At 45.6% G+C, this 24493-nt stretch overlaps 1 protein-coding gene across 2 annotated transcripts in view; it reads left to right on the forward strand.

Annotated features, from left to right (window-relative positions):
- The window catches only part of LOC102563819 (E3 ISG15--protein ligase HERC5-like), a 58196-nt gene that overhangs the window by 31595 nt on the left and 2108 nt on the right, over nucleotides 1–24493 (forward strand). The window contains exons 15-23 of one of the 2 annotated variants that reach the window (XM_059722300.1): nucleotides 577–624; nucleotides 5932–6015; nucleotides 6122–6241; nucleotides 12751–12894; nucleotides 13348–13514; nucleotides 15552–15618; nucleotides 17177–17259; nucleotides 20684–20867; nucleotides 21747–21846. In XM_059722300.1, the coding sequence (XP_059578283.1) occupies nucleotides 577–624; nucleotides 5932–6015; nucleotides 6122–6241; nucleotides 12751–12894; nucleotides 13348–13514; nucleotides 15552–15618; nucleotides 17177–17259; nucleotides 20684–20867; nucleotides 21747–21846 (997 nt within the window). The remainder of the gene's footprint in view (nucleotides 1–576; nucleotides 625–5931; nucleotides 6016–6121; nucleotides 6242–12750; nucleotides 12895–13347; nucleotides 13515–15551; nucleotides 15619–17176; nucleotides 17260–20683; nucleotides 20868–21746; nucleotides 21847–24493) is intronic. The other variant, XM_059722302.1, reaches the window with a different exon arrangement.

Below are 24493 nucleotides of genomic sequence, written 5' to 3' on the forward strand. Positions count from 1 at the left end.
ATCCTCTTGCTTGTGGCACATGCCCCCTGCCCTTGCTCCCCCCCTGCTCCCCAGCAGGAGTTTGCCTAAGGTGCAAACCCAGCTAGTTACGCCTCTGGTTAGAAACACTGGATTAGGAATTATGACTCAAGAAGAAATAGCCGTGGAAAGGACCTCTTGCATTATTAAATGCAATTCACTATTAGTACAGACAACCATCTCACATAATCCCAGTCATAAATGTAATAAACTGCATTATCGAAATGAGTCAAAGCAGACACTAAATAACTCTTGGTTGTAGTTTTTGCTTGTTCATCTTATAAACTAGTGTGAGGTTCTTTTTTGCTTGCTTAATTGCTTGTTATATTGTGACACCTTGAATTTGATTATTATTTTTAAAATACAAAATATCTATTTTGGGATATTTTCTAAATGCACAAATAATAATAAAAACCATTCTGCTGCATATGTGTGATGATATACCCTTGGTTCACATGTTCATTCTGTTAGTAGTAGGTAAGTCATTCTGTTGCTGCAGAGCTAAGGGGTAGCTGGAAAAGGAAAAGCACCATTAAAAATCCATTTCTATTTTATTAGAATGAAGAAGAGTTTGGGAGACTAGTTGCTTCAAAGTCTACGGAAATGGTAAATAATATGTTTATATCCAAGTGAAAATAGGAGTCTGATTTTTATTGAAGTCCAGCAAAACTATGATACTCATGCTCCTGGACTTTACAAGAGCGCTCAATCATCTGAAAAGACAGCTGCCAGAGACAGTACTGTGCAGAGCCATAACAAATGCAGAGTAGAGTAGTGCAGAATGTGTGGCTGGCATGCTGAACCTGCCAGCACTCAGACCCAAACATCTGCTTAGCTTGATTATAATTTAGCTGGCCTAGCCACATGTCCTGGTCTAAATACTCCTTAAATCAATTTAGTTTTCACCAGGGTTTGAGACTGACTGGTTCCTCCAGCATCTTCATGGTGTTGGCTACAAATGTCCAACTTGGGATCCTTAAAGTTCTGGTTAATTAGGCGGATTGAAACACTGTAATGAAGTCAGATCATAAACCTTGGGGCTGGTCCCCCCCCCCCCCCCCCCCACACACACACACACACACACACAGAGTAGCCGAGTTACAAGAGTCGGGTATACCTATCCCACAGGCGCTGGAGTCTGCCATCGATGGCCAGTTGAAGCTTCTTCCAGTGTGGTGTTATCCTCCAAAAGGGGGTCGCCGGCTGGTCCTTCTGACTGGATAGGTCAGGTGCTGGTCAAGTTGGAGATCAAGAGGGTGCCGCTGAGGGTCACTTTTCACTGCTTTTTATCTGTCCGTGGCAGACTTTGGTGACTCCCCAGTTTTCAGGTTTGCCCAATCCAGGGGTCGTTGATCCTCGTGGTACTTCCCCCTCAGTGGCTACTGGATGGCATCTGTCAGCCCCAGGGGTCGTCCGCATGTACGTGCAGGTTTAGGAGTCCGTTGATGAATTTTGAATAGGACTCTGGGAGTGGTCAATCTAGAGATATTCAGCCCAAAAGTTGGTCCCCGGCATTGATTAACTCAGACCAGGGCTTCTAGCCCTTGTACAGTGAAGTTTAGAGAATTCTCGGTTGCTACATTGTCTCCTATTGATTTCTTCCGTTGGTTGGTCTGCGGTTTCCCTAGGTGTTAATTGCCACCTACTACTGTGTTACACATTCAATCACTGATTCACTCGCTCTTTCAGGGGCCCACCTGATACAGAGAAGCAGCAGTTTGATTCCTGCCCTTGTTAACATTGTTACAATTTATAACTTACTTCTGAAACTAAACACATTTAGTTGGAAGGTGAGGAGTATAAAATATAAGCTACAAGAGTAATGCCATGGCACACAAATAGATAAAAATACCAAAATACAAGGGGAGATGCAAAATGCACACATACAAACTTTAAAACACAATTCCTTATCTTATAGTGAAAGAAAGAGGAAGGCAGAAAAGGTAGAAGAAGAGAAACATATCCAAAGAGGGGAGAGCAAATGCAGGCAAGAGGAAAAGGGGGCTTTCTGCTACAATGGTGTCCCCAAGAAACAGTTACTGCCCCTTCCAATTCCTACAAGGGACATTGGGTAGGAGCTAGCTTGTCTAACAGGTTAGCAGAAGCAGGAGGAATATTGCAGCATGTTGTACAAAATCGAATAGTAAAATTCAGCTGTAACATGGTGTGTGTTCAACATCCCTTTAATATTTTCCTTTCTTACCTGTGTTATAGCAGTTAAATGATAGCTCATGCAGAGAATGGTCCTCTTCCTACCGACACATCTGGGTGCCTTTTCATTATTAACTTACTAGGAGCAGAGACAGGTTCTTAGGCCGTGGGTAGACAAAACGAGAGGCGTGTGCACACGACACTTTAAAGCGGGCTAAATGCTTTTGCACCACTTTAATGGTGTTGGTGTTTGCACACCTTGGTGGCATATTGTGCATTAATTCCAGCCACTGTAGGAAATTCGGCAGCATAATCAGCCTTAAATGACTTGGGGCGCAGCAAACTAAAACTCCTTTGAGGAGTTTTAGTTGGCTGCCCCTACAGGCACAGAGTGAAGCACTGGGCTCCATGGCTCTACAGGAAGCCCTGCAAGCAGCCTGGCAGCGACCTGGGAAAGCAGGCTTCCCCCAAGAAAAGCAGCGAGCCTGATCTTTTTTTTTTTTCCGCCTCCTGGAGCCTGCCTGCCTGCCTTCCTGAGTTGCGCGGGGACCTGGTGCTTCCCTCCACAGCTGCAGTGCCCCCAGGACTGCCTGAGCCAGATGCCTGTGGGCGAGGGGTACCGCTTCTGTGGAGGGAAGCACCAGTCCCCATCCTGCCCTCCCTCAGCCCAGGGACCACTCCGCCCACCGGCAGCTTGCCCTCCCCTCCCTGATGAGAGGCAGGTAAGGTGTGTGGATGAAAGGGGGGTTTAATCAGCCATAAATTGAAGCGGTATTTTTTAAACCCCTCCACTTCAATTTAGGCCCCCTGTTTTGTCTACAAGTTCCCTTTGTCACAGGGCATTAAACTGCAGTCAGCAGCAACATACACCCACAGTGGTAGCAAATGCCCTAATTGGCAGAATTTGGAATTAGGAATCCATATGAACACTGTCTGTTTCTAGACCTTTCTATAGACTGCTGTCTGACCTCCACTATCTTTACAAGGATAATGGTGTGTAATTTATATCCCTGCCTTGTTTTGGATGATTAAGTCTTAAGATGATTTTGACCGGTTAACCACAGAGATCAAGATGTTGTAACTTGTTGCAGCAGACTGGCCCTTGTTTATTTCTAAACAATTTGGGAAGCACACTTGATTGGATCTTTCTCCAGTACCTTACCTCAGAAATAATCAGATAGGCATAAACACTGTAAAAGAATCATAGAAAATTAGAGTTGGAAGTAGAGGTGCACTGGTACATCGGTTGCACATCAGATCAGCATCAATAAAAGGAAAATTAACATTATCAGTTTTGTTTGGCTGGTTTAGCTGATAATGTTCAACATTAAATATAATATGCCTTCTGGCCAGGGCCCCTGGACGCCGTGTGCCTGCACACACCTGCATGCATGCACGTGGCCAGGAATGCAGCATGGAGAGCAGCACCCTGTAGGCACCTCTGTGGAGAGGAAGGAGCATGGGGGAGGGAAGAGGCGTGGGGGGTGCAGATCAAGGCCCCATGGTGAGGGAGGGAGTGGGGCAGGGGCTGGGGGCACTGCCCAGCCATGGCAGTAAATGCAAGCTGGGGCTGGAAATGGGACGGAGCCATGGGCAACTCATCCAGGGGGCACAGAGGGCTTGGGAGTGGGGGCACTGCTGCATGTGCCCCGCAGGGGAGGCATGGGGGAGCATGTGTCCCCCCCCAGATTTGTGCACAGAGTAGATGTAGGCTACCCACTGGCTTGGGGCTATCTGCTCTGCTGCCTCTTGCCCTGGGAGCCCTGCACTAGCCGTGCATCCCCTACTCACACAGCAGCAGTGGGGGTGGCAAGTTGTGCCTCCTACTGCCGAGCAGACAGAATGCTTGGACAGGACAAGACTCCCAGCACAAAGACAGCAGGGCAGACACCCCGAGCCTGCTGCGAGCAGCCCGCATCTGCTCTCACTGTGGTCGGCTCTTCTCTGGTTAAAAGTGTCCCTGCATTTAAAAATGCTGGCAGCAGCACTTGAACTAAAGTTCATTTGGCAAGCTTTAATTCAAGCACCCCACTGCCATTTTTAAGCACTGGTACGCTGATCCCCTGGATGAGCTGCCCGCAGACCTGTCCCACTCCCCACCCTGGTTCTGGGTCCCATTCACTGCCCTGAATGGGCAGCATCCCTGCCGCTGCCCCACTCCCTCCCTCACCGTGGGGGCCTCAGTCTGCACCCCTCATGTCCCTTCCCCTCCACAGACTTACCTGCATGTAGCTGCTCACCACACTGCCTGGCTGCATTCCTGTAAATCAGTTATCAAGTGGATATCAGCCGATATGCCTGGTGAATAATCAGCTATCAGTATTGGCCAAGAAAATCTTTATCAGTGCACCCCTAGTTGGAAGGGACCTCAGGAGGTCATCTAGTCCAGTGATTCTCAATCTTTTTGTAATGTTGACCCATTTGTAAACATAGATAGCCAGTCCTCACCCAGTGCCCCTCACTCCTGACCTGTTGCCACCAGGCCCCAGCCCTCCAGTGTGTGGGACAGGGAGGGCCCAAGCAGCCCCTTGCAGTCTAGAACTCTGCCAGCCTGTAAGGGAAAAGCCACAGGTTCCCACATTTTTCTCCTTTTAAAGGAGAATCCATTTTTAGAGTCTGTTGATCCATTTTTAAAATTTTTTCATGGCCCTTTCTTGTGACCCGCTTTTGGGCCCACAGGTTGAGAAACACTGATCTAGTCCAACCCCCTGCTCAAAGCAGGACCATGTCCAGCAATATTATCCCAGCCAAGGCTTTGTCTATCCAGGTCTTAAAAACCTCCAAGGATGGAACTTCCACCATCTCTCTGGGTAACCTGTTCCAGAGTTTTACTACCCTCCTAGTGAGAAAATTCTTCCTAATATCTAACCTAAACTTCCCTTGCTGCAACTTGAGACTGTTGCTCCTTGTTCTGTCATCTGTCACCACTGAGAACAGTCTAGCTCCATCCTCTTTCGAACCTCCTTTCAGGTAGTTGAAGGCTGCTATTAAATTCCCCCCTCAGTCTTTTCTTCTCTAGACTAAATAAGCCCAATTCCATCAGTCTTTCCTCAGAAGTCATGTGCCCCAGCCCCCTTACCATTTTTGTTGCCCTCTGCTGGCTCTCTCCAATATGTCCACATCCTTTCTGTAGTGGGGGCCCAAAACTGGACACAGAACTCCAGGTGTGGCCTCACCAGTGCAGAATACAGAAAAATAATCACTTCCCTCAATCTGATGGCAATGCTCCTACTAATTAAGCCCAGCTAGCCTGCTACAAGGGCACACTGCTGGCTCATATATTCATCTTATTGTCCACTGTAACCCCCAGATCCTTTTCTACAGAACCGACTGCCCAGCCAGTCAGCCTATATTGGTGCATGGGATTGCTTTGTCCTAAGCGCAGGACTTTGCACTTGTCCTTGTTGAATATCTGGCACCATTCAGATCTTTCCAGACCAGACGTGCTTGCAAATTTGCTTTAGAACTTACCTATGAAGTGGTTCCCTTTTCAAAGACTTGGGTTGTATCCTGCATGTTTTCTAGTCTGGGTGAAATCCATAAAAACACGTTAATGTGATCGTATTTACAACCTATGCTCACTGTCCACTGTAATTGGTTATTTTAATGTACTTTATAATAATGACTACCACTACAATTTGAGAGCATTGAAAAAGAAACCTCATTTGTGAAGGTTCCTTTTGGGAAGCTACCTTGATACTGGTATCTTCTAATGTCAACATTTGTCATATTAAAAACTCCTAATCCATCTTGTCATTTCAGATGATTTTACAGAAGCTGACAAAGTACCCATGCATCTTTGACATGAAAGATAAGATTAAGGCTTACAGGGTGGCCTGTCAGTGGGTAGGTACTGCTGAAGTCATGTTTTTTATTATTAAAAATAAAGATATTAAAAGATTATTAAAAATAAAGTTTATAAAACACAGCTTTTGGGGTTTTTCCCCCTTAGGTACACTTGTCAAGACCCACTCATCCATTTGTTTTGCACGTTAGAAGAGAACATCTGGTGAATGATACCTTGCAGACTCTAAGGATCAGAGTGCCTACAATGTACGGGGAACCTTTAAAAGTAAGAAATTAAGGTTTATTATCTGGTTAGCTCTGAGTGTACTGTCCTGGATTGCTTCAGCCCCTCAATATAATTAACAACCAACAATGAAATCTTTTTTCAGAATTCAGCAGCATTTAAAATCCAGTCAAAAACTAGACTAATAGATTCATAGATTGTAAGGCTGGAAGTGGCCTTGGAAGATCATTGGGTCCAGCCCCTTGCACCAAGCAGGAAAGATAACTGGGGTCAAGGACCCTAGCAAGGTGATCATCCAGTCTCCTCTTGAAGATTTCCAGAGTAGGCAATTGCACCACCTCTGGAGGGAGCTTATTCCACAGTCTGGACACCCTGACAGTGAAGAAGTTTTTCCTAATGTTGAGCCTGAAACGGTGTTCTAGGAGTTTGTGGCCATTACTCCTGGTTTTCCCTAAGGGTGCCCTGGTGAACAATTGTTCACCAAGCCCTTGATGTACTCCCCTAATGTAGTGGTAAGCTGCTACTAAGTCCCCTCTCAGCCTTCTATTTTTCAGATCGAATAGTCCCAGATCCCTCAGCCTTTCCTCATATGGTTTGCCTTTTAAGACTGATCACACAGGTGGCCCTTCTCTGGACTCTCTCAAGCTTTTCCACAACATTGTTGAAGTGCAGTGCCCAGAACTGGACACAGTATTCCAGCTGTGCTTTTACCAGTGCCGAGTAGAGCAGAAGAATCACTTCCTTAATTTTGCTCAAGATGGAGTTGGATCGATTGATGCATGCCAGAATGTTATTTGCCCTACTGGCTACATCGTCACACTGCCAGCTCATATTCATATTGTGGTCTGTTATTACCCCCAGGACCCTTTCATTCACGGTGCTGGTCAGTTTGGTGCCACCAAGCCTGTAGGTGTGCAGGGGGTTGTTCATTCCCAGGTGGAGCACTTTACATTTCTCAGTGTTGAACTTCATTTGGTTCCGATCCGCCTGACTTGCTAGCCTGTCTAGGTCCACCTTTATCTGTAGCCTATCTTCGAGCATGACCACGCTCCCCCATAACACAGTGTGATCCGCGAACTTGGCCAGTGAGCTCTTCACCCCACATCCAAATCATTGATAAAGATGTTGAAAAGTACTGGACCAAACACTGACCTCTGCAAGACACCTCTGGCTACTTCTTGCCAGGATGACACAGATCCATCCATTAGGACTCTCTGGGTCCTACCCTGCACCCAGTTTCTTACCCACCTGACTGTCTCAGAGTTAAGCCCACAATCCTCCAATTTTCTTGCAAGGACACTGTGGGATACCAGATTAAAGGCTTTTTGGAAGTCAAGGTATAGAATGTCAACTTGTCCAGGTGGCAAGTTACCTGGTCATAAAAGAAGATGAGGTTGGTAAGGCAAGACCTGCGCATGACAAAGCCATGCTGGCTGTCATTCAGACTCCTACCTTCTGCAAGCTTATCACAGATAGACTCCTTGATGAATTTTTCCGGGATTTTCCCTGGGATAGAAGTTAGGCTAATTGGCCTATAGTTACCTGGGTCCTTCCTCCTCCCCTTCTTGTGGATAGACACAACATTGGTCCTCTTCCAGCCCTCAGGGACCTCTCCAGAGCACCACGATTTGGCAGAGTTTTGCCAGGGGTTCCACGATGACTTCAGCCAGCTCTTTCAGTACTCTTGGATGAAGTTCATCCAGTCCTGCTGATTTATATATGCATAATTTTTTTAATTGCTCACACAGCAATTCTATGGTGATAGCAGGAAGGCGGTCATTCCTACCCTGCTCATTCTGTACTCTCCCTGGCATGATTTTCCACCTGGCCGTGAAAGGCCAAGGCAAAGTAATCATTTAGGAGTTCAGTTTTCTCCTGAGTGCTGGTAACCAGCTGTTCTGAGTTGCTGAGCAATGGCTTCACACTCCCATTTGTTTTCCTTCTGTTCCCTATGTAACTGAAGAAGGACTTCTTGTTGTCCTTGATTCCTGTTGCTAATTTAAATTCAGTTACTGCTTTTGCCTTTCTAATCTGTTCCCTACAAGTGTGGGCCATTGTTGTATAGTCCTCCTTGGAGCTTCCATTGTTTATAAACCTCTTTCTTCTTTCTTAAGAGGACCATGATTTCCCTGTTTAGCCAAAAGGGCTCCCCAGACCACCTGCTACCTTTTCTCCACGTGGGACTGGACTTGCTTTGTGCTTCAAGGATCGTATCCTTAAGGAATGACCATTCTTCATGCACACCTTTCACTTCTAAAGGAGAGAGAAAGTACTGTGCCTGCTACTTAAAAGCACGTTCCATGTAGGCTTAGGGCAAATAACAAAAAGCAGCCAGCAAAAGACAGAATGACTTATTTTTATTATGAAATCACTTTGAAAGATAGGACTGGTTAGCTAATTTGCTAATGGATAACCAAGTGTTGCTTCTTTCATGGTTCTGCAGTGGTTGCCTAGAGGTGAAATGACAGGTGATGAACAAAACACTAATCTTTGCCAAAAAGTCTTCTTCACAATTGGATATAGGCCAATGGCTGACTTTTACAAGGACTGAACTGCTGTCTTACTTCTTGTAGATGGTCCCTGCACAACAAAAATGAGGTGTATTGGCATCACGGCATGAGCATGACAGTATGTAGCTAAGTAGCTAAATAACATGTTTTAAGTCCCACCTGTCTTGATAAAAAAACAAGTATCCTAGAAGAACAAGGAGATGATTGAGGAGTAAGGCACTACTTTTGAAGTGAGATATGGCTGAAGAATGGTAATGGGGCTCTGCCCTGTCTCAGGGGTGCACATACACTTTGCTGCCAGATCAGGAGCTACACACTTGACTCATGTTATAGAAGCGCTGCTTGGTGGAGTACTCTGGCTCTTGTCTCTGGTCTCAAACTCATCTCACCAAGAACTGGTTAATACCTGAACTCTTGTTGCCCTATTTACTTCCTTTCGGCAGTCACCCATTTTCCCCTGTCTTAAGGTATTGATCCGGCTGCCCTACAACAGTAAGTGTCCACAATACTCTGCCTATGGTTTTGTTGCTTCACTGAGCAGCGTATCAAAAGATAGGAAAGTCTGCTCAGATTAGAGTTATCTGGATTGTGTTTTTGCCTAAAGCAGTGGGCGCATCAGTGGGTCAGATGCCCAATCCTGACTTGTTCTCAGTACTGCATCTCCTCAATCAGTGTAAAGCTAGCAAGGGGTGTTGGAGGGCATGGTTGAGCCTGTTGCCTTATTGTCAGCTGTTATAGGCCCCTGCCAGCTGGAATAAATTAGAGCAGCTGCCAAACTACTATTTCATGGCACTTCTTGCCTGAATAGTTGTGCCAGGCCTGCTAATGTAGGGGGCAATCATACTGGAGTGACATGGATGACCCACCTTGTTTTTTTTCTCTCTAAAATAAAAGGTGTGCTGTGTTGGATGTGCATGAATGACTACCCTCAAAACATGGCTGCACTGATCCTAATAATTCTAAAGCTCACAGACAGGTTTGCTGTTGCACATTGTTTTGATTTATTAAACTGCATTTTCGTAGCACAGTGACAGAAGCAGTCCATGAATAAATCTGCTCAAACTAGCGAGGCACCTAAAGATGGACACTGCCATCTTTAAAGAGCAGCCCACATTACTGTTTATTATAACAACCTGGTTAAACTATATCTCAGTGCATAAAGTAATTCAAGGCAAAAATGAACACCCACTGTAATATGCTTTTAAACTATTACTATGCACCTCTGGATTTGGAGAGACAAGGGCAAATGCACTTAATTATCTTTCCTGACAGAAATTAAACAGTCATACACAAAGTCCTCTATAGAAGATGAGTGTGAAGTGCCAGGAGGAGGGTGATGCAAAAATATAGAACTCTTGGTTCAGAGATGATACCTTTTATTAGACCAACTAAGGAATCTAAAATAAAATGTCTTTTTCTGGCTCAGGGAAAATTAAAGATGGTAAAAAGTCTCTATAGGTAGGAAATAAACTTCATTTTTGCACAGAGGGAGTTGAGGATGGATATCTGGTCCCTCAGGGTCCATGCAAATGAGAGAGAGCGAGGGAGGAAGAGACTATTCCAGTTACATGGAACATTATATTAGTGTACAGCTAAAATAAGCTACACAACTACTGCAGAGAGGCCCTGTGATCAATGAGACCACTGGGCAGTGCCCTCAGGCTGTCTGCCTGCCTTAGTTGTGTCTAAAAAGTTTAATGCCCATCCAGGTCCACAGGCGGAAGAACATGTACACAGGGATTGTAACAGGAAGCAGCAGACTGTAGAAACATAAGCTGCTGGTGCTGGTGCAGCCCTGTGGGAAGTTTTCATCCATGGTGGCTGAATTAAACAGGCCAGCCAAGGACAAACACTGTCAGCACAGGGACATGATTACTCCTCTTGTGTGAGCCTTCTGGTCTCTGGGTTTGCTTTCTGGGAAAGTGCTATCTAGCTCTGCTTTGACTCCTCGCTCATTGGATGGGGAGGCTGTGATCTTCCTCACTGCCTGTAGTATCACGTTACATACCATCCACCGTGGGGGTATGCGATGCCCAGGTCTTCGTTGGTCAGCTCATTGGTGGATTCTTTGTACTTGCATGAAAAATGAACGGGTCAGGGCTGTGAACACAAGGAGGGGAGCACATGCACATGTGTGTGCGCGCGCACGTGTGTGTGCGTGTGTGCACATGGACACGTGTATGTGTGCACGTGTGTATGTATGTGAGCATATGTGCACATACATATGGATGTATGTTTGTGCATGGGGCATGCGTGTGTTCAGACACGTGTGCACATGCGACATGCAACTGTGCATGTGTGTGCATATAGATGCATGTATATGGACACATGTGCATGTGCATATGGGCTCATGTGCTCATGGCCTTATGCATGCATGTGTGGGGGGCAGTGTGTCTTCTTGCAGGCAGGATCTAGAAAAGGTCTGCCTTGTCCCCTACCCCATAACCAGGGCCTGACGCACTGTGCCTATATGCATGGAGAGAGGAGCAGGGGATCCCCACCTCCTACCTCCATACAACACAGTTGGCCATTAGCATCTGTGAAACTGTCAGCAATGAGTGTGTTTTGGAGGTCTGTGCAATTGTTTGTAAATGCTATTTTTGATTAGGGTGCTGCCTGGTCTTAATCCAGAACCAGTTTTTCAAATTGCAAATGAAAGTCCTACTTCAGGGAATCACTGGGGATGCCAGACCGTATTCCTGAAACTTGGGATCATCCCAGAAAATCCAAGACCATTGGTAACTTCAAGAGCAATGGACTGAATGCAGAAAGGTGTGCATAGCGTAGGGAGAGAAGCTACCTGAATGTATTAAAGATGTCTGTGAGGAAATCTCCTTGGATCCTTTTAGACGTTTTGGCTTATGTGACTGCCATATCAGTCTTCTGTAAGATTTGCTAATTCATCTCTAATGATATAATGGGCCGTAAAACTGATATCTACGTTTAGTCCTTGGTTCTTAGTGTTCTGCCAGCATATAGATGTTTACAATTTTATCATGTCTGTACCATCATGGCTAAAATATCACTCTGACACTACCAAAAGAACAAGTAATTTTTTCTTATCCCCATAACAACAAGAAGGAAGTCTAGCTGTATTCAGCAAGTCACATTCTGGGAGTACAACATTTTGTTCAGAAGAGTAAAAAAATACAACTTACATGGTCAAGGCACAGTATAATATATAAAAGAACAATTTAAAATGATGACTATTTAGTGCATCAAATTAAAATGTGCTAACACCTGTAGGTTTCCAATAGATAGCATCACACCATTTATAAATTAAGGTTTAAGGTTAACTTTGTAGACACTTACGGTGATGTGTCTTTAGCATTCTGGAATGGCCAGTGTCTCCAACCCATTCTTCTCCTCCAGAAAGATGCTAGACCAACAACTTTGGAAATACAGTTTTATGCTTATCCATACAGCAGGAATTTTCACAGCAAGCCACAAAGCAGATTTGCCCCTGGGGTAGTCATTTGCACGTGGGTGTAAAACACCAGGCTAGAGGGGTGACATCCTGGCTCCATTCAAGGTAGTGTGAGTTTTGTTCCATCTTGGACTGATCATGAAATTGGCTTGAAGAAAAGTTTGTACAATAATACCTTTAGAGTCTTTGTATATGCCTCCTGGCTTTGGAGACTTTAGGGTTTACATTTTCAAACTGACCTTTCCAAGTCACAAAGCAAGCTACTTCTTTTTGTGCAATGAAGGCTGAGATTCATGAGACTCCAGAATCTGGGACTTTAAGAAAAACACCAAATGCTATGAACCTTGTAGGAGAGTTATGACAGCTGGACAACACTGTGATGCAATTTGTACCTCTTTCTTTTTTCCATCTACTCCATTCCATGATGGTTTAGGGTAGACACACTGAAGAGGCCCCGACTTCATGCTGAATCTCATTATGTTAGTCCATAATGTGTTCTCATCACAGGAACTGGGCCCAAGGTAACAGTCTAGTGCTGAGAATTTACTGTGTAAACCGGAACAGGTTATTGTTTAAATGTGGAAATTATAGTAGCTGTTTCTGGGGTTATTCAGGTGAAGTTTCACGGTGAACCAGGAATAGATGGCGGCGGTTTGTCTCGAGAGTTCTTCCGGATCATTACCAAGGAGCTATGTGAACCAAAAGCACAGATATTCAGACGTTTTGAACACTCCAGTCTGATTTGGTTCCCCAGCCAGGTATGGGTTCAGATGATCCTACTTTGTTACCACTTTACAAAAAAAAATTCCCTATAGCTGGCCTTTCCTCTAATAACTTTGAGCCCACATCACATTTGTTAATATTTATTTCCCCTTCAGTGAGGAATGCTGCAATTTGCCTTGGAGTCATTGTCTAGTTAGCACCGGGCAAGCTCAGTATCCAGCAAGGGTCTCAACAGCATGCAGACTCCTAGGAAAAATAATTCCTAGCTCCTGTTTTAAATAGGATCTTATAGTCTTTGCCTATGCAGCTCATGCCCTGCTTGGCCAAAGAGAAGGGAATCTTGATGGCTGCGTAAGGACTTAGTAGCAGACCACTGAGTTTCACTCTAGTTTCCACACACCCAATCTCCTGTTCTAAACCAAAGCTCCTCCCCACTATATTAAAGTCCTTCAAATCTTCATTTTCTTTTGTTTTGTTTCAAAATCTAGGTACCAGGACACCAAGACATCTTTTACCTGATTGGGATCCTCTCTGGAATGGCACTGTTTAACTTTCACAAAGTTCCCTTTCCTTTCCCATTGGCTCTGTACAAGAAGATGCTGGATACCCCACCGACTCTGGAAGATTTAAGAGAGCTGTCCCCCACAGAAGGGAGGTATGACAAAAATGTATATATCCATAGCTTTTGGCTATAAAATAAAAGTTGAGCCAACAGTTTTGGAACCATAATCAGAATCCTGTTTATCCATTGAGCAGGAATTTGCACAGCAAGCCACAATGCAGATTTGTCCTTTTGTGTACACATTTGCATGTGGGCGTAAAACATTACAAATTTAATTTCTGCAGGTATCAGTACTCCACCAGGTTCAGTCTAAGCAGTGACTTCTTGTGCTCCAAAGTGCTCCTCAAGCATGCTGTGCTGCTCTGAACAGCTTGTTCCCTAGACTGGAAATACTGTAGCTGCATCTGTTCAGTGCCACAGGCAGGTTAGTTAGGGGAGAGCAGGTTATCTTGCAACATCGCTTAGCAGCACTAATTAGTTAGCCTGAAATACTCAGCACATGTAGCCACCTGAAGCAGTGCAGCCTGCCTGAGGGATGTGGCTCTGGAGTCTGGTAAATATACTGTTGTAGATATGGTGTAGCCATCCACTGCTGAATTGAGGTCATCCAAGCACAAGCCTGGGAGCCCATGTGCTGAGAGATGGAGACTTGGACAGGAGTTGGGTCCCTCCAGCTCCATTGATGGAACTGCCTCCTGTGCCCTGGGGTAGGACAGTAAGGGTGAGAGTGACCCCTTGTGACTCCTTGACAGATGGGTAATTCTCTAGTGGTTGGAGACTGAGGGGAAAACCTTGCCTTTACTGAGGGCAGTGGCAAAACTCCCATTGGCTTAAATGGAGTCAGGATTTCCCCCAAAACAGTCATTTGCAGAGTAGGGGGATGTTGACTGCCACCACTGCAAGTGGATAGGTAAAGAATAGTTTTGACTATCAGTTAGACCTGCCTGAAACAATGTCTCCCCTCTCCTAATAGTTTTCTGCTGTATGGGTTATCTGCTTCCGCTGTGTTTTCACTGTGGCCACCTTGCATGATCAGCAATGCAGCACTCCCTTATGCTTTGATCATGTCAGATCTAAGGAACAAGGCTTTTGTTGGGCTAGTCCTTGCCTAGGAGATTTCAGACTGGTGTTATATGAAGTAGTGCTGGTAGCAACTTGGTAAATAGCCTTCCTTATCTCAGGCCCATGCTGAACCAATGTCTCATTGTGATGTTCACGGAAGATATGTTTCTAGTTCTGACTGTGATGGATGACTGCAACTGTGATCCCTTTAAGCTTATTTGGCAGCTTATTTTGTTTATAAGAGTATCCCACTGGTCCATAAGGCACTGTCCTTAAACATTATAAATTCAGCAGTTGAAGGCCTTGGTTTTGCACCTGTTCACGCATGAGTAACATCCATGGGATTATTCAGTTGTTTAAAGTCATTCACATACACAATGCACCCAGAGTTGGGGCGCAAGGTCTGGAGGATGCAGACACATTAAAAGTTTACACTGAAGTAATTTCCCCTAGATTTTACCCCACAGTACATTTACTTTGTAGTAAGGAGCAGACTTGCAATGCAGTCTCTGAAGCTGCCTGAAGTACGTGCAATTATAACACCTGACCACTGAATGGCAGGGAAGTCAATTTGCCTTAAGCAAACAGCAACTCCAAGAGAAATTGCTTTGTGTAGCAGACACACAACATGTACACCAAAGTCACTCCTTTGCAGGTGACTTTTGACTTCCTCAAAGTTAACTTTACACTAGAAAAATGCATTGCCTCTGAAGTAAATGCTGTATGTCATGTGTCCACTCCACTTTTCCTCGGCAGTAAATTGAGACTATTCTGGAGTAAAAATCTCATGCGACTCAACACTTATCCTCCAATGAGTTGAGTGAAAATGTACCTACATGAAATGCCACTGAAGTCAGTAATCATGCAGGGAGCCTGCTATGTGGATCTCACTGCAGAATAAGCTTGCAGGGCAATCGCAGATCATATGGCACAAAGGGGACTATATGAACAAGACTGCAATATGTTTATACACATCTAATCAGCCAGATTAGGAAAACACTTTCCCCAAAACATTCTGCTACAGGAACTAACCTTTATTGTGTCTGTTTCTTGTTCCTTGTCTGCTAGCAATCTTCAGAAAGTGCTGGATGAAGAATATGATGACATTCTGGAGGAAATGATGTTGGATTTCACAGTAAGACATTGTCTTCCTATTTACAGGTCCAACTCTATAAACACTTAGACAAAGAAGTAGATTTACTCACGTGAGTCTTAGAAAGGTTAAATGTAGGTGGCCCAAGAGAAATGCTTAAGCCACACATGGGAGTAAGGCAGTTAACATGAGACCTATCCACCTTTGACTCCTCAGAGCGAATGACCATTTACAGCAAGGAAACACAGGGTTGCTTTTGTGATCTCTTTTATTGGAACAACTGTATAGTTGGGAGAGAAGTTAGGCAAGCTGTTGGGCACCAAGTACTCTTCGTTAGGTCAGCCCATGGCAGGCAACGAATTTCAAAACCCTTCATGCTGTAGTGGGGTTGGAGTGGTGTTGTAGCTATGATGATTCAGGAAATGTGAGAAGCAAGGGGTTTTGTGGTGATATCTTTTATCAAACTGTACATTTGGGAGAGATGTTAGGCAGGCTTTTGGGTACAAAGTGCCCTTCCTTAGGTCTGCAAAAAAAAGCATACAGTCTGAGCTAAATATGAGATAAAACAATGGCTGGTGTTTAGCTCTGCATGCAGATTAAATCTAAGTTAAACACCAGACAAAACAACGGCATGTCTGTTTCCACACATGCAAAAGAAAACAGGTACCCAGAGGAATGGAGGAGAGCTGCAAACAGGAGCAGAGAGAGATTGTTAGAAGTCACTTCAAAGCAAAAGGAGAGAGAATCAACTTACGTAAAGCTTGATGGGAGGGCAGCAGGACAGGCCCTATGAGGAGAGACTGAAGGACCTGAACCTGTTCAGCCTCAGCAAGAGGAGGCTGAGGGGGGACCTGGTGGCTGCCTAGAAGCTCATCAGGGGGGATCAACAGCAAATAGGCAGAGCTCTTTTCTCCCCAGCACCACCTGGGGTGACGAGGAACAATGGTCATAAGCTGATGGAGAATAGGTTTAGGTTGGAGATCAGAAGGCAATATTTTACAGTTAGGGTGGGCAAAATCTGGAACCAACTTCCCAGGGAGGTGGTCCTCGCCCCTACCTTGGGCATATTCAAGAGAGGGTTGGACGATCACCTGTCTGGGGTCCTGTGAACCCAGCATTCATTCCTGCCCGTGGCAGGGGGTCAGGCTAGATGATCTGTTCAGGTCCCTCCTGACCCTAGCTACTATGAAACTATGAAAGCAAAGCCATTTAGAAGGGAAAGAATCATTACTACATGTGGAGTACAAGAGAGGTTAGAAGAGACCTGTTAAATTATAATGAGTCAGAAGACCAGCGTCCAATAAAAGATTCCAAAAACTACCCCGCTTCTCACGTTTCCTGAACCATCGTGGCTACAAAACACTCTGACCTCATTTACAGGGTCAACAAGAAGTAGCCTTCTATACAAGTGTGGAACAAGGCTCAAATTTTCCCTTCTGGCCCCACCTTCGCTCAGGTAGTTCCAATGAAAGCATCAACTAGCCACAAAAGTAATGGGTCCTTTCAGTATGTGTTCATTGGTGATTACAATTTCAAGCCCTGCATCAGGAAAAGAATGGTATGTGTGACACACCATTCAGGATTTGCTTTGTTTGTCTAGGTAATGAAGAAAGAAGGAAAATCTATAGTTACTGTTGAACTTAAAGAAAATGGTGCAAACATTCCCATCACTAAGCATAACAGGTAAGATCTTGTAGCTCTTCTGCACATTTCTCTTTCCTTGTTAGAATGCTCTACCATATATAGTGCACATTTACTCACTTGTACTGATTTCTGTGTATATGGTACACAGAAAATTGTTTTTCATGAGCTTAGTGTTGTGAGGGTATTATGCAAAATGGGATATGCATTACCAGAGAGAGAGTTCAAGCTTTGTTACCTTTACAGTGCGCAAAGGATAGCAACGATACAGAGGCAACCAAGTGAAATCTTACAACCTGTGTTATGCAGATGATCTAACAAAGCCCTCTGGTCTGAGACCTGTGAATTTGTGAATGCACTATTTACAAATTTTGTGCATAATTTGTAAAGTGTGTTGACTGTCTAGGACTATCGTATAATTAGACTATTCCCATCATCAGTGGAAAGAAACCGAACCGCGCTGCTTTACAGCTGTGTCTATCCAGAATAATGTTGTTGATTTCAGAAGCAGTTACCATAGGTTGACACCAATGTAAATACATTAGAGTAGAACCTGGACCAGAGAGTCATGTGCACATGCTGTACCAGATACAGGACACCTATCATGTCTTACTTTGGGGCCCTGGGATTGTATACATGTTGTTGTATATATGTTGCTGTTGTAGTTGTTAATGGCATTAGCTGGAATGAGAAATCATTCCTAAATGCATTTGTCACGGCAGAGTCCTTGCGGAGGGCCGTGATCTCCTTGAGGCCCTCTCACTGTGCTACTCCGGCCCGAGGGCACCCTCCATTCTCGCCCGCCACGTCTTGATGGAATATGTAATAGGGAGGCTGCCTTGTGTTTCCTCGGGCCTGTCAGCTTCTGGACCCCTCGTGGGTCTCCCCGTACAATGGCGCTACCTAAGCGCCCCAGCCTTATGGGCTATGCGTGGCTCCTACCAGCCCCTAATACCACGCCCCAAGCCTCACAGATGTAAAGGATGTTGTCCGGTCTGTCTCTCTACTGTGGCCCACCCTGGGCTCCCTCTCTCATGCCCAGCCTCTTGCTGGGACTCTCGTCTGGCCCACTCTGGGCCTCCCCTGCCGGTGTGGTTCCGCTCCGGGACTCTCTAGCGGGCCCCGGCCCTATAGGCCAACCGCACGGATACCCTCCCTGACTCTGGCTCACCGCGCTGCTACTCCCTGTCTTCTCAGGGGCAACCGCAGCGCCCTGCCTTGGTCTGAGGGGGATTGCCGCACTAGCCTGCGCCCAGGCTTGCTATGCCCGTGCGCCCACACTGGGCTACTCAACAAAGCACAATGGCGTTCCCCCTCTCTGGGGCTCGCCTACTCAACAAAGCACAATGGCGTTCCCCCTCTCTGGGGCTCGCCACGCCCGCACTGGGCTGCTCAATAATACACAATGGCGTTCCCCTTCTCTGGGGCTCGCCGCGCCCACACTAGGCTACTCAGTATGGCCCCGCTCTCTAGGGCTGCTCAGTATGGCGCTCCCCCCTTCTCTGGGGCTCGCCGTGCCCACACTGGGCTACTCAGTAATACCGCCCCTTTCCTGGGGCCGGGGGACTATGTTCCCCCACACGCAATCTGGGGTCTCGGTCCCCGTCCGCAACCTACGGGTTGCGCCCGCGACCCACTGGCCGCGCTCCTGGCTGCCTGCCGCACGCGCAGTGGCGTGCGAGCTGCGCCTTCCCTGGCGCTATACAGGGGCTATGTTCCCCCACACGCAATCCGGGGTCTAGGTCCCCGTCTGCAACCTACGGGTTGCGCCCGCGACCTACTGGCCGCGCTCCTCGCCGCCAGTTGCTCACGCACTGGCGTGCGAGTAATTGAGGCCTCCTCCAACCCCTACAGCCTCACCCAAGCCTCCGGGTGTAATAACACAACGCAAAACCACAAGCCCCTAGGCTGTAACACAAATGCAAGCCGCATGGCCATAACTCATCATCATAGCTCAAGCCTCCAGGGCTATCATGAGCTGTACTCGCGACTTAGGCTCCTTCCCATATTTCGGCCAGGGGAGCTCCTGCCTCTCCGGCTGCTGGCAGAGAACTGCCAGCCTGGCTTCGGCCCTGGGCTTTATAAGGGCCAGGCCCTGCCCCCTGCAGGCAGCTGGCTCCCCTTAGTTGCTCTGGCAACCCGCAGCTGCGCTCATTACCTGAGCAAGCCTCAGCTGGGCTCGTTATGTCAAGCCAGGGCGCGCTCACTTGCTCCCTGGCAGTTTCTCCACTCTAGGAGTAGGGGCACCGAGGTGCCCTGCGACAGCATTCATGTAAGGAGTTGAACTGATGGACATTTGCAGGTGTCATTCTCATTCATCCTTACATACAAGTAATCTTGCTGAACTCAGTGGCTAGGGACAGACATTACAAATAAACCGGGTTAAGTGATCAGAAACTGATTTAAACCTGTAACAGAACAGATTTTCAGTGCACATAAACCAGTTTGAAAATGGCTGAAAGCGGTTTGAGATAAACCTGGTTGAATGTAATATCAGACTTAACTGATTTGGCTGAAACTGGTTTATGTAATGTCTGTCCCAGACCCCTTCCTATTTTAAGTTAAATCAGAATCCTCCAGCATCCCAGATCCTTTGCAACTCTGGGCGGGGCTCTTCTGTCTGCTCCAGCCCAGGAGGGCCAGCCCCTCCCTTCTGCTCCCTGGCTGCAACTCTGGCAGAGACTGCAGGTACAGCAGTGTCTGCCTGGCTTCCTCTTGCTCCCCCCTCTCCTCCCCACTACTCCCTGCTCAAGCAGGAATTCCAACCTCCCCTGTGCCTTACACAGACACCTCTCAGCATTAGCTAGCATACACCATGCTGGCTACAGTCCATGCTGTGGGAGATGACGACAAAGGCAGACGGGACAGGGTTGGCTTAGGGCTTTTTGGAGCAAATTAACAGGTAGCTGGTAATGTCCCTCCATTTCTTCCTTTGAAAAAGTTGTTTTAGAAGAGCTTGAACTAATGAGGGTTGCTTTAATGAACTGTTGTTTTGTTTGATGGGCTGACAAATGCTAACAACTCTCTGTGTAACTCCCTGCTGTGTAACTCAATGCTCTGTTATCAACAGCTGGGGGCAGGGAACCCCTCCCTAATCAGAGCATCCTGCCAGGGCCTCGCCACATCCCCCTTATCTCAGCACTGTGGAAGGCTTTGCCACTGTAGCCATGCCACTGTACAGCCTTAGCCACTGTAGGCATGTGCCTGCATTTCTTCAGTCCAGAGGGGAAATCTGTACTGTTACAAACTGGTTTAGCCCAGCAAGATTAGACTAACCTGCAAAGATTGAATCAATTCAGGCTTGGGCTTTTTTAATGTCTGTCCCTACGCAACATGATAACTAGTTACATGCATAGGATTTGCAGGATTGAAGAGTTAAATAGTATACATTTTCCCTCTCAAATCACCTCTCGCACTGCTTCACTGAAAGCTAGAAAGCAATTGCACTGCATCTGTACCTTTGCAGAAAAGAATATGTTGATGCCTATGTGAATTATACATTCAATGAATCTGTGAAGAAGCCATTTAAGGATTTCATGGATGGATTTTTAAGAGGCTGCCCAGCCAACGGGTGGAGAATCTTTCTTTCCACTGAACTCCAGGCCGTTTTCTGTGGACATACCAAATATGACTGGCAGCTGCTGGAAAAGGTAACTCAGCCAGGCAGACATGTAGCTGCTCAATTGGCTGGACATACATTTCCTGTGCCTTGTTCCTTTTTTGAGTTTATGGTTCATGAATGAGAAAATAGCTGACTTGAGGGCAGATAGAGATTTTCACTTTGGGTCACTAGTTTGAAACCATTTTTGATTAAGGTGACTATAAGTCATTTGGCGCCTAAATTGGCTGATGGTATTCCTTGAAGTCCTGTCAGATTTTGGTGCTTTCTTATTTTAACAGTCTCTATAGCCAAAGAAACAAAATGATGAGGAAGTGCATGCCATGCTGCAGAATATAGTCCATACCACATTTTTTGGCACTCCCAATTAGACTAGAAAGTACAAGAGGGAGGGCCTTTGCTTACTAAATATGCACAGCACCTAGCACCCCCTTGACCAGGGTCATTAGACCTTACAAGGACAATCATTTTCAGAGCTGCACCATTTCTGGAAGAATTAATAGATATGTATAACACTGTCTTTTGACTTTGGTAGTCCTTTGAACCCAGGTTGTACTCCATGCCACATAGATAGGAATTGGGCTAAGGGGTGTTGTTCTGAATTTATAGCTGTATTGTTGAGATCAGAACTGAGCTTTTTAATTTCATTTACTCTTCACTTAGGTAAGATTTTCCTTAAAGTCAGCAGGGGAAGGTCTGAATAAAGAGAAACAGGAATTGAATAAGAAGCTCAGGTTTATTACACAGTCCATAAAAACAAACAAGCATATTCCACCTTAAAGAAACTAAGCAGATCTCAACCTGTAGCCACAGGATTAATTCATGTATTTGCTGTGTAAATTGTTGTTTTATAAAAATTAAGAGATCTTGGAGGATTAACTGGCCAGTCTATTTTTATTCTCTTGTACAGAATGCAAACTATATAAATTATGAAAAGACCGATCAAACCATCAAAAATTTTTGGGCTGTCTTTCATGAACTCCCAGAAGAAACGAAGAAGAATTTTCTTGGTAAGAAAAGAGACATTTTAAGCAGTGCTCTGAGTAGTTAGCTCTGTACTTAAAAAAACATGTTTTGATTTCTTTCATTTGGAAAATAAGTCTGCCTTCACGTTTTCTTTGCCTGTACTATCTCCATTTCCATGCCAGAGCCACCCCTGCCTTGTATCAGCAGGCACAAAGGACCATGGGGCAAACTTAGTTCTGTTCTTCCAGGCCTCTGTCTTGGAGGTTGCCCCAGGGCTTCTGACTTACTGTTATGGTTATATTATGCAGCCTCGCTTTATTTGGTCTCGGACCAATCTAGAGCCTGTGCATGTAATGGATCATGAATCAGAATGAAGGTGAGGTAGAAGGCATTTGATTAGCTTCACAGCAATTGCCTTTTAAGAGTATTTAGTTCATCTGAATAAACAGAACTGTCCACGTTATCCTTTATTAGTGCAAGCCCAATAACTTCAGTCTGCTATGAAGCTGGACTCCCAGCTGGTGGAACTAGTTCCACATTAAGAAGTAACCTGGTGTTTCTGCTGGAAATCATTTGGGAGTGTGGTCAAAGAAGAGGTCTGGCAATCCAGACACATGTCTTCTTCCCAGCTCTGACTTTGGCTTACTTAGGTGGCTAATTAATAGAGCTGTTCTAATATTTTAAACTAGGGTGTTTTAGTTTTTCAATACCAAATTCAATTTCTCATGGGAACAGTATCAGTTTTGCCAACATTTTTAGCTATTAAGAAAATATGAGAATATTTTGATTTTGGACACATGGCAGAAACTGAACTACTTTGAGGGTTTATTTTTCCTCCAAAATTAATTGAATTGTTTTGTTTCAGGGCAGCGTAATACCAACCTCTGTTTGCCTCAGCTGCCAAGGTGTATCATAGGAGTTGTAGTTCAAGTGCCTGCTGCCCACATTGTTCTCCATGAGCAAGGATCCCTGGAAGGACTGCATATCCCAGGATGCACCGTGTGTTCTCTCTGGCAGAACAGCAGAGGTGCATCATGGGAGATAGTGTGCTCAATTCTATTCAGTTGTATGGGTGGGGTTGCCAGGAATTTGAACTACAACTCTCATTAGACTTGCAGTGGTTTAAAGAGATGCATATTAACCAAATTCAAAGGAAACCTTTGAATTCTGATAAAAAATGTTGCAACAAAGTGTTTCGATAAGCCCTACTTCAGACGTTAATGAGGTCTTCCATTCTGGAGAAATGTTGCCTGTTTGTGCCACAAACAAATGCCAGAATATCAGAACTTCTCACCGGACTGAAGTTATGATTTTTACATCAGCTCTAGTAACTGAATTCTCTCTGCAAGGTGTTTCGAAGTACCTGTCTCCATAGTGCTGGGTGGGGATGGCAGATGGCATTGGGCGTGTTCCAAAATAGGCATAAAATGAGTTTCCCTAAATTCATTTCTATCTCTAGTGCTATTTAAGTTTTAACGTTGGTCACTACGGGGAGGAGGAAGGAGACGGCAGCTTGGCCAGGGTCCTCTGATTGGAACAAGGCAACTCAGCTTACGCCATGCAAGATTTGCACCATGTGAAATGCAGTTTAAACAGCAAGTGTCCAGATATACAAGCCAGTCTATAACAGTTTAAAGGACTTTAAAGCTCTTGGAACATTTGAAATGTATACCTGGATAATCAGGTATTATTTTGATCCACTTTTCTGTGGACCAGCTCAGTTTTATATGCAGACACCAGGGCTTCTTATACACATGAAGTGAGGCTGCTCCTACACACTGTAAGTACAGCACATCAGAGCAGATTAATTGAGTCTGCTGGAGCGTGGTAATTATTGCACCCCAGCAGACTCCAGTAACACATGTATTAGCATCCCTGCATATAAAATGGTGGCAGGGATGCTTTTACTAAAGCTTGTTTAACATGCTTTAGTTAAAGCGCCCCTGCCACTTTTCACAATGGGTACATTGATACACGAGACACTTTAGGCCAGGAGTTCCCAATGTTTGTGCCCAAGAGCACATTCAAATTTAAAAGAAAAAGTAGGGGGCGCCAATATGAATATTAAAGTTTAGAATTTAGAATCCTGGATATGTGCATTCGCATAGTTTCGTTTGGGGAGTGCATGAATGACTTGTGCCCCCGGCAGCTGCCGGGGGCACAGCGGCAGTGGGAGCATGGCAGCGGGAGTGTGGTGACAGCAATTGGGGAGTTCCTGCAGATGCTGCCAGCACAGATTCAGCGGTGCTTTTTATAGGGGGTACACCACCACGCTTGGAGTGCATGTGCACCTGCGTGCACCCCCTACGTGTTACACTTGGGGGAGGGAGTAGTAAGCACCACTCCATCACTGCATCAGTCAGGCTCAGTCTCATTTTGGGGGCCATTGTGTACAGCCTGAGTTCAATCAGCAGTGACAGCATTTTTTTTTTTTTAATATTGATTTTTACTGATCCTGAGAATGTATGCAGGCACCTGAATAAACCTCGGGGGAGGGGAGAGGAGGTGCCTTGGTGCCTGTGGGCACTGCGTTGGGAACCACTGCTCTAGTCACTTCAATTAGAGCGGCTCTAAGATCCGCTGTAATTAAAGTGCCTCGCCCCCCTCCATGCCCCCACTCCCAGGGCATGTGTATAAATGACTGACTAGTGTCTGGTCAGTCCTCCAGGCATCCCATACTGCAATATTTCT

Source organism: Alligator mississippiensis, chromosome 2 (genome assembly GCF_030867095.1).
Source record: "Alligator mississippiensis isolate rAllMis1 chromosome 2, rAllMis1, whole genome shotgun sequence".
Classification (NCBI taxonomy): domain Eukaryota; kingdom Metazoa; phylum Chordata; order Crocodylia; family Alligatoridae; genus Alligator; species Alligator mississippiensis.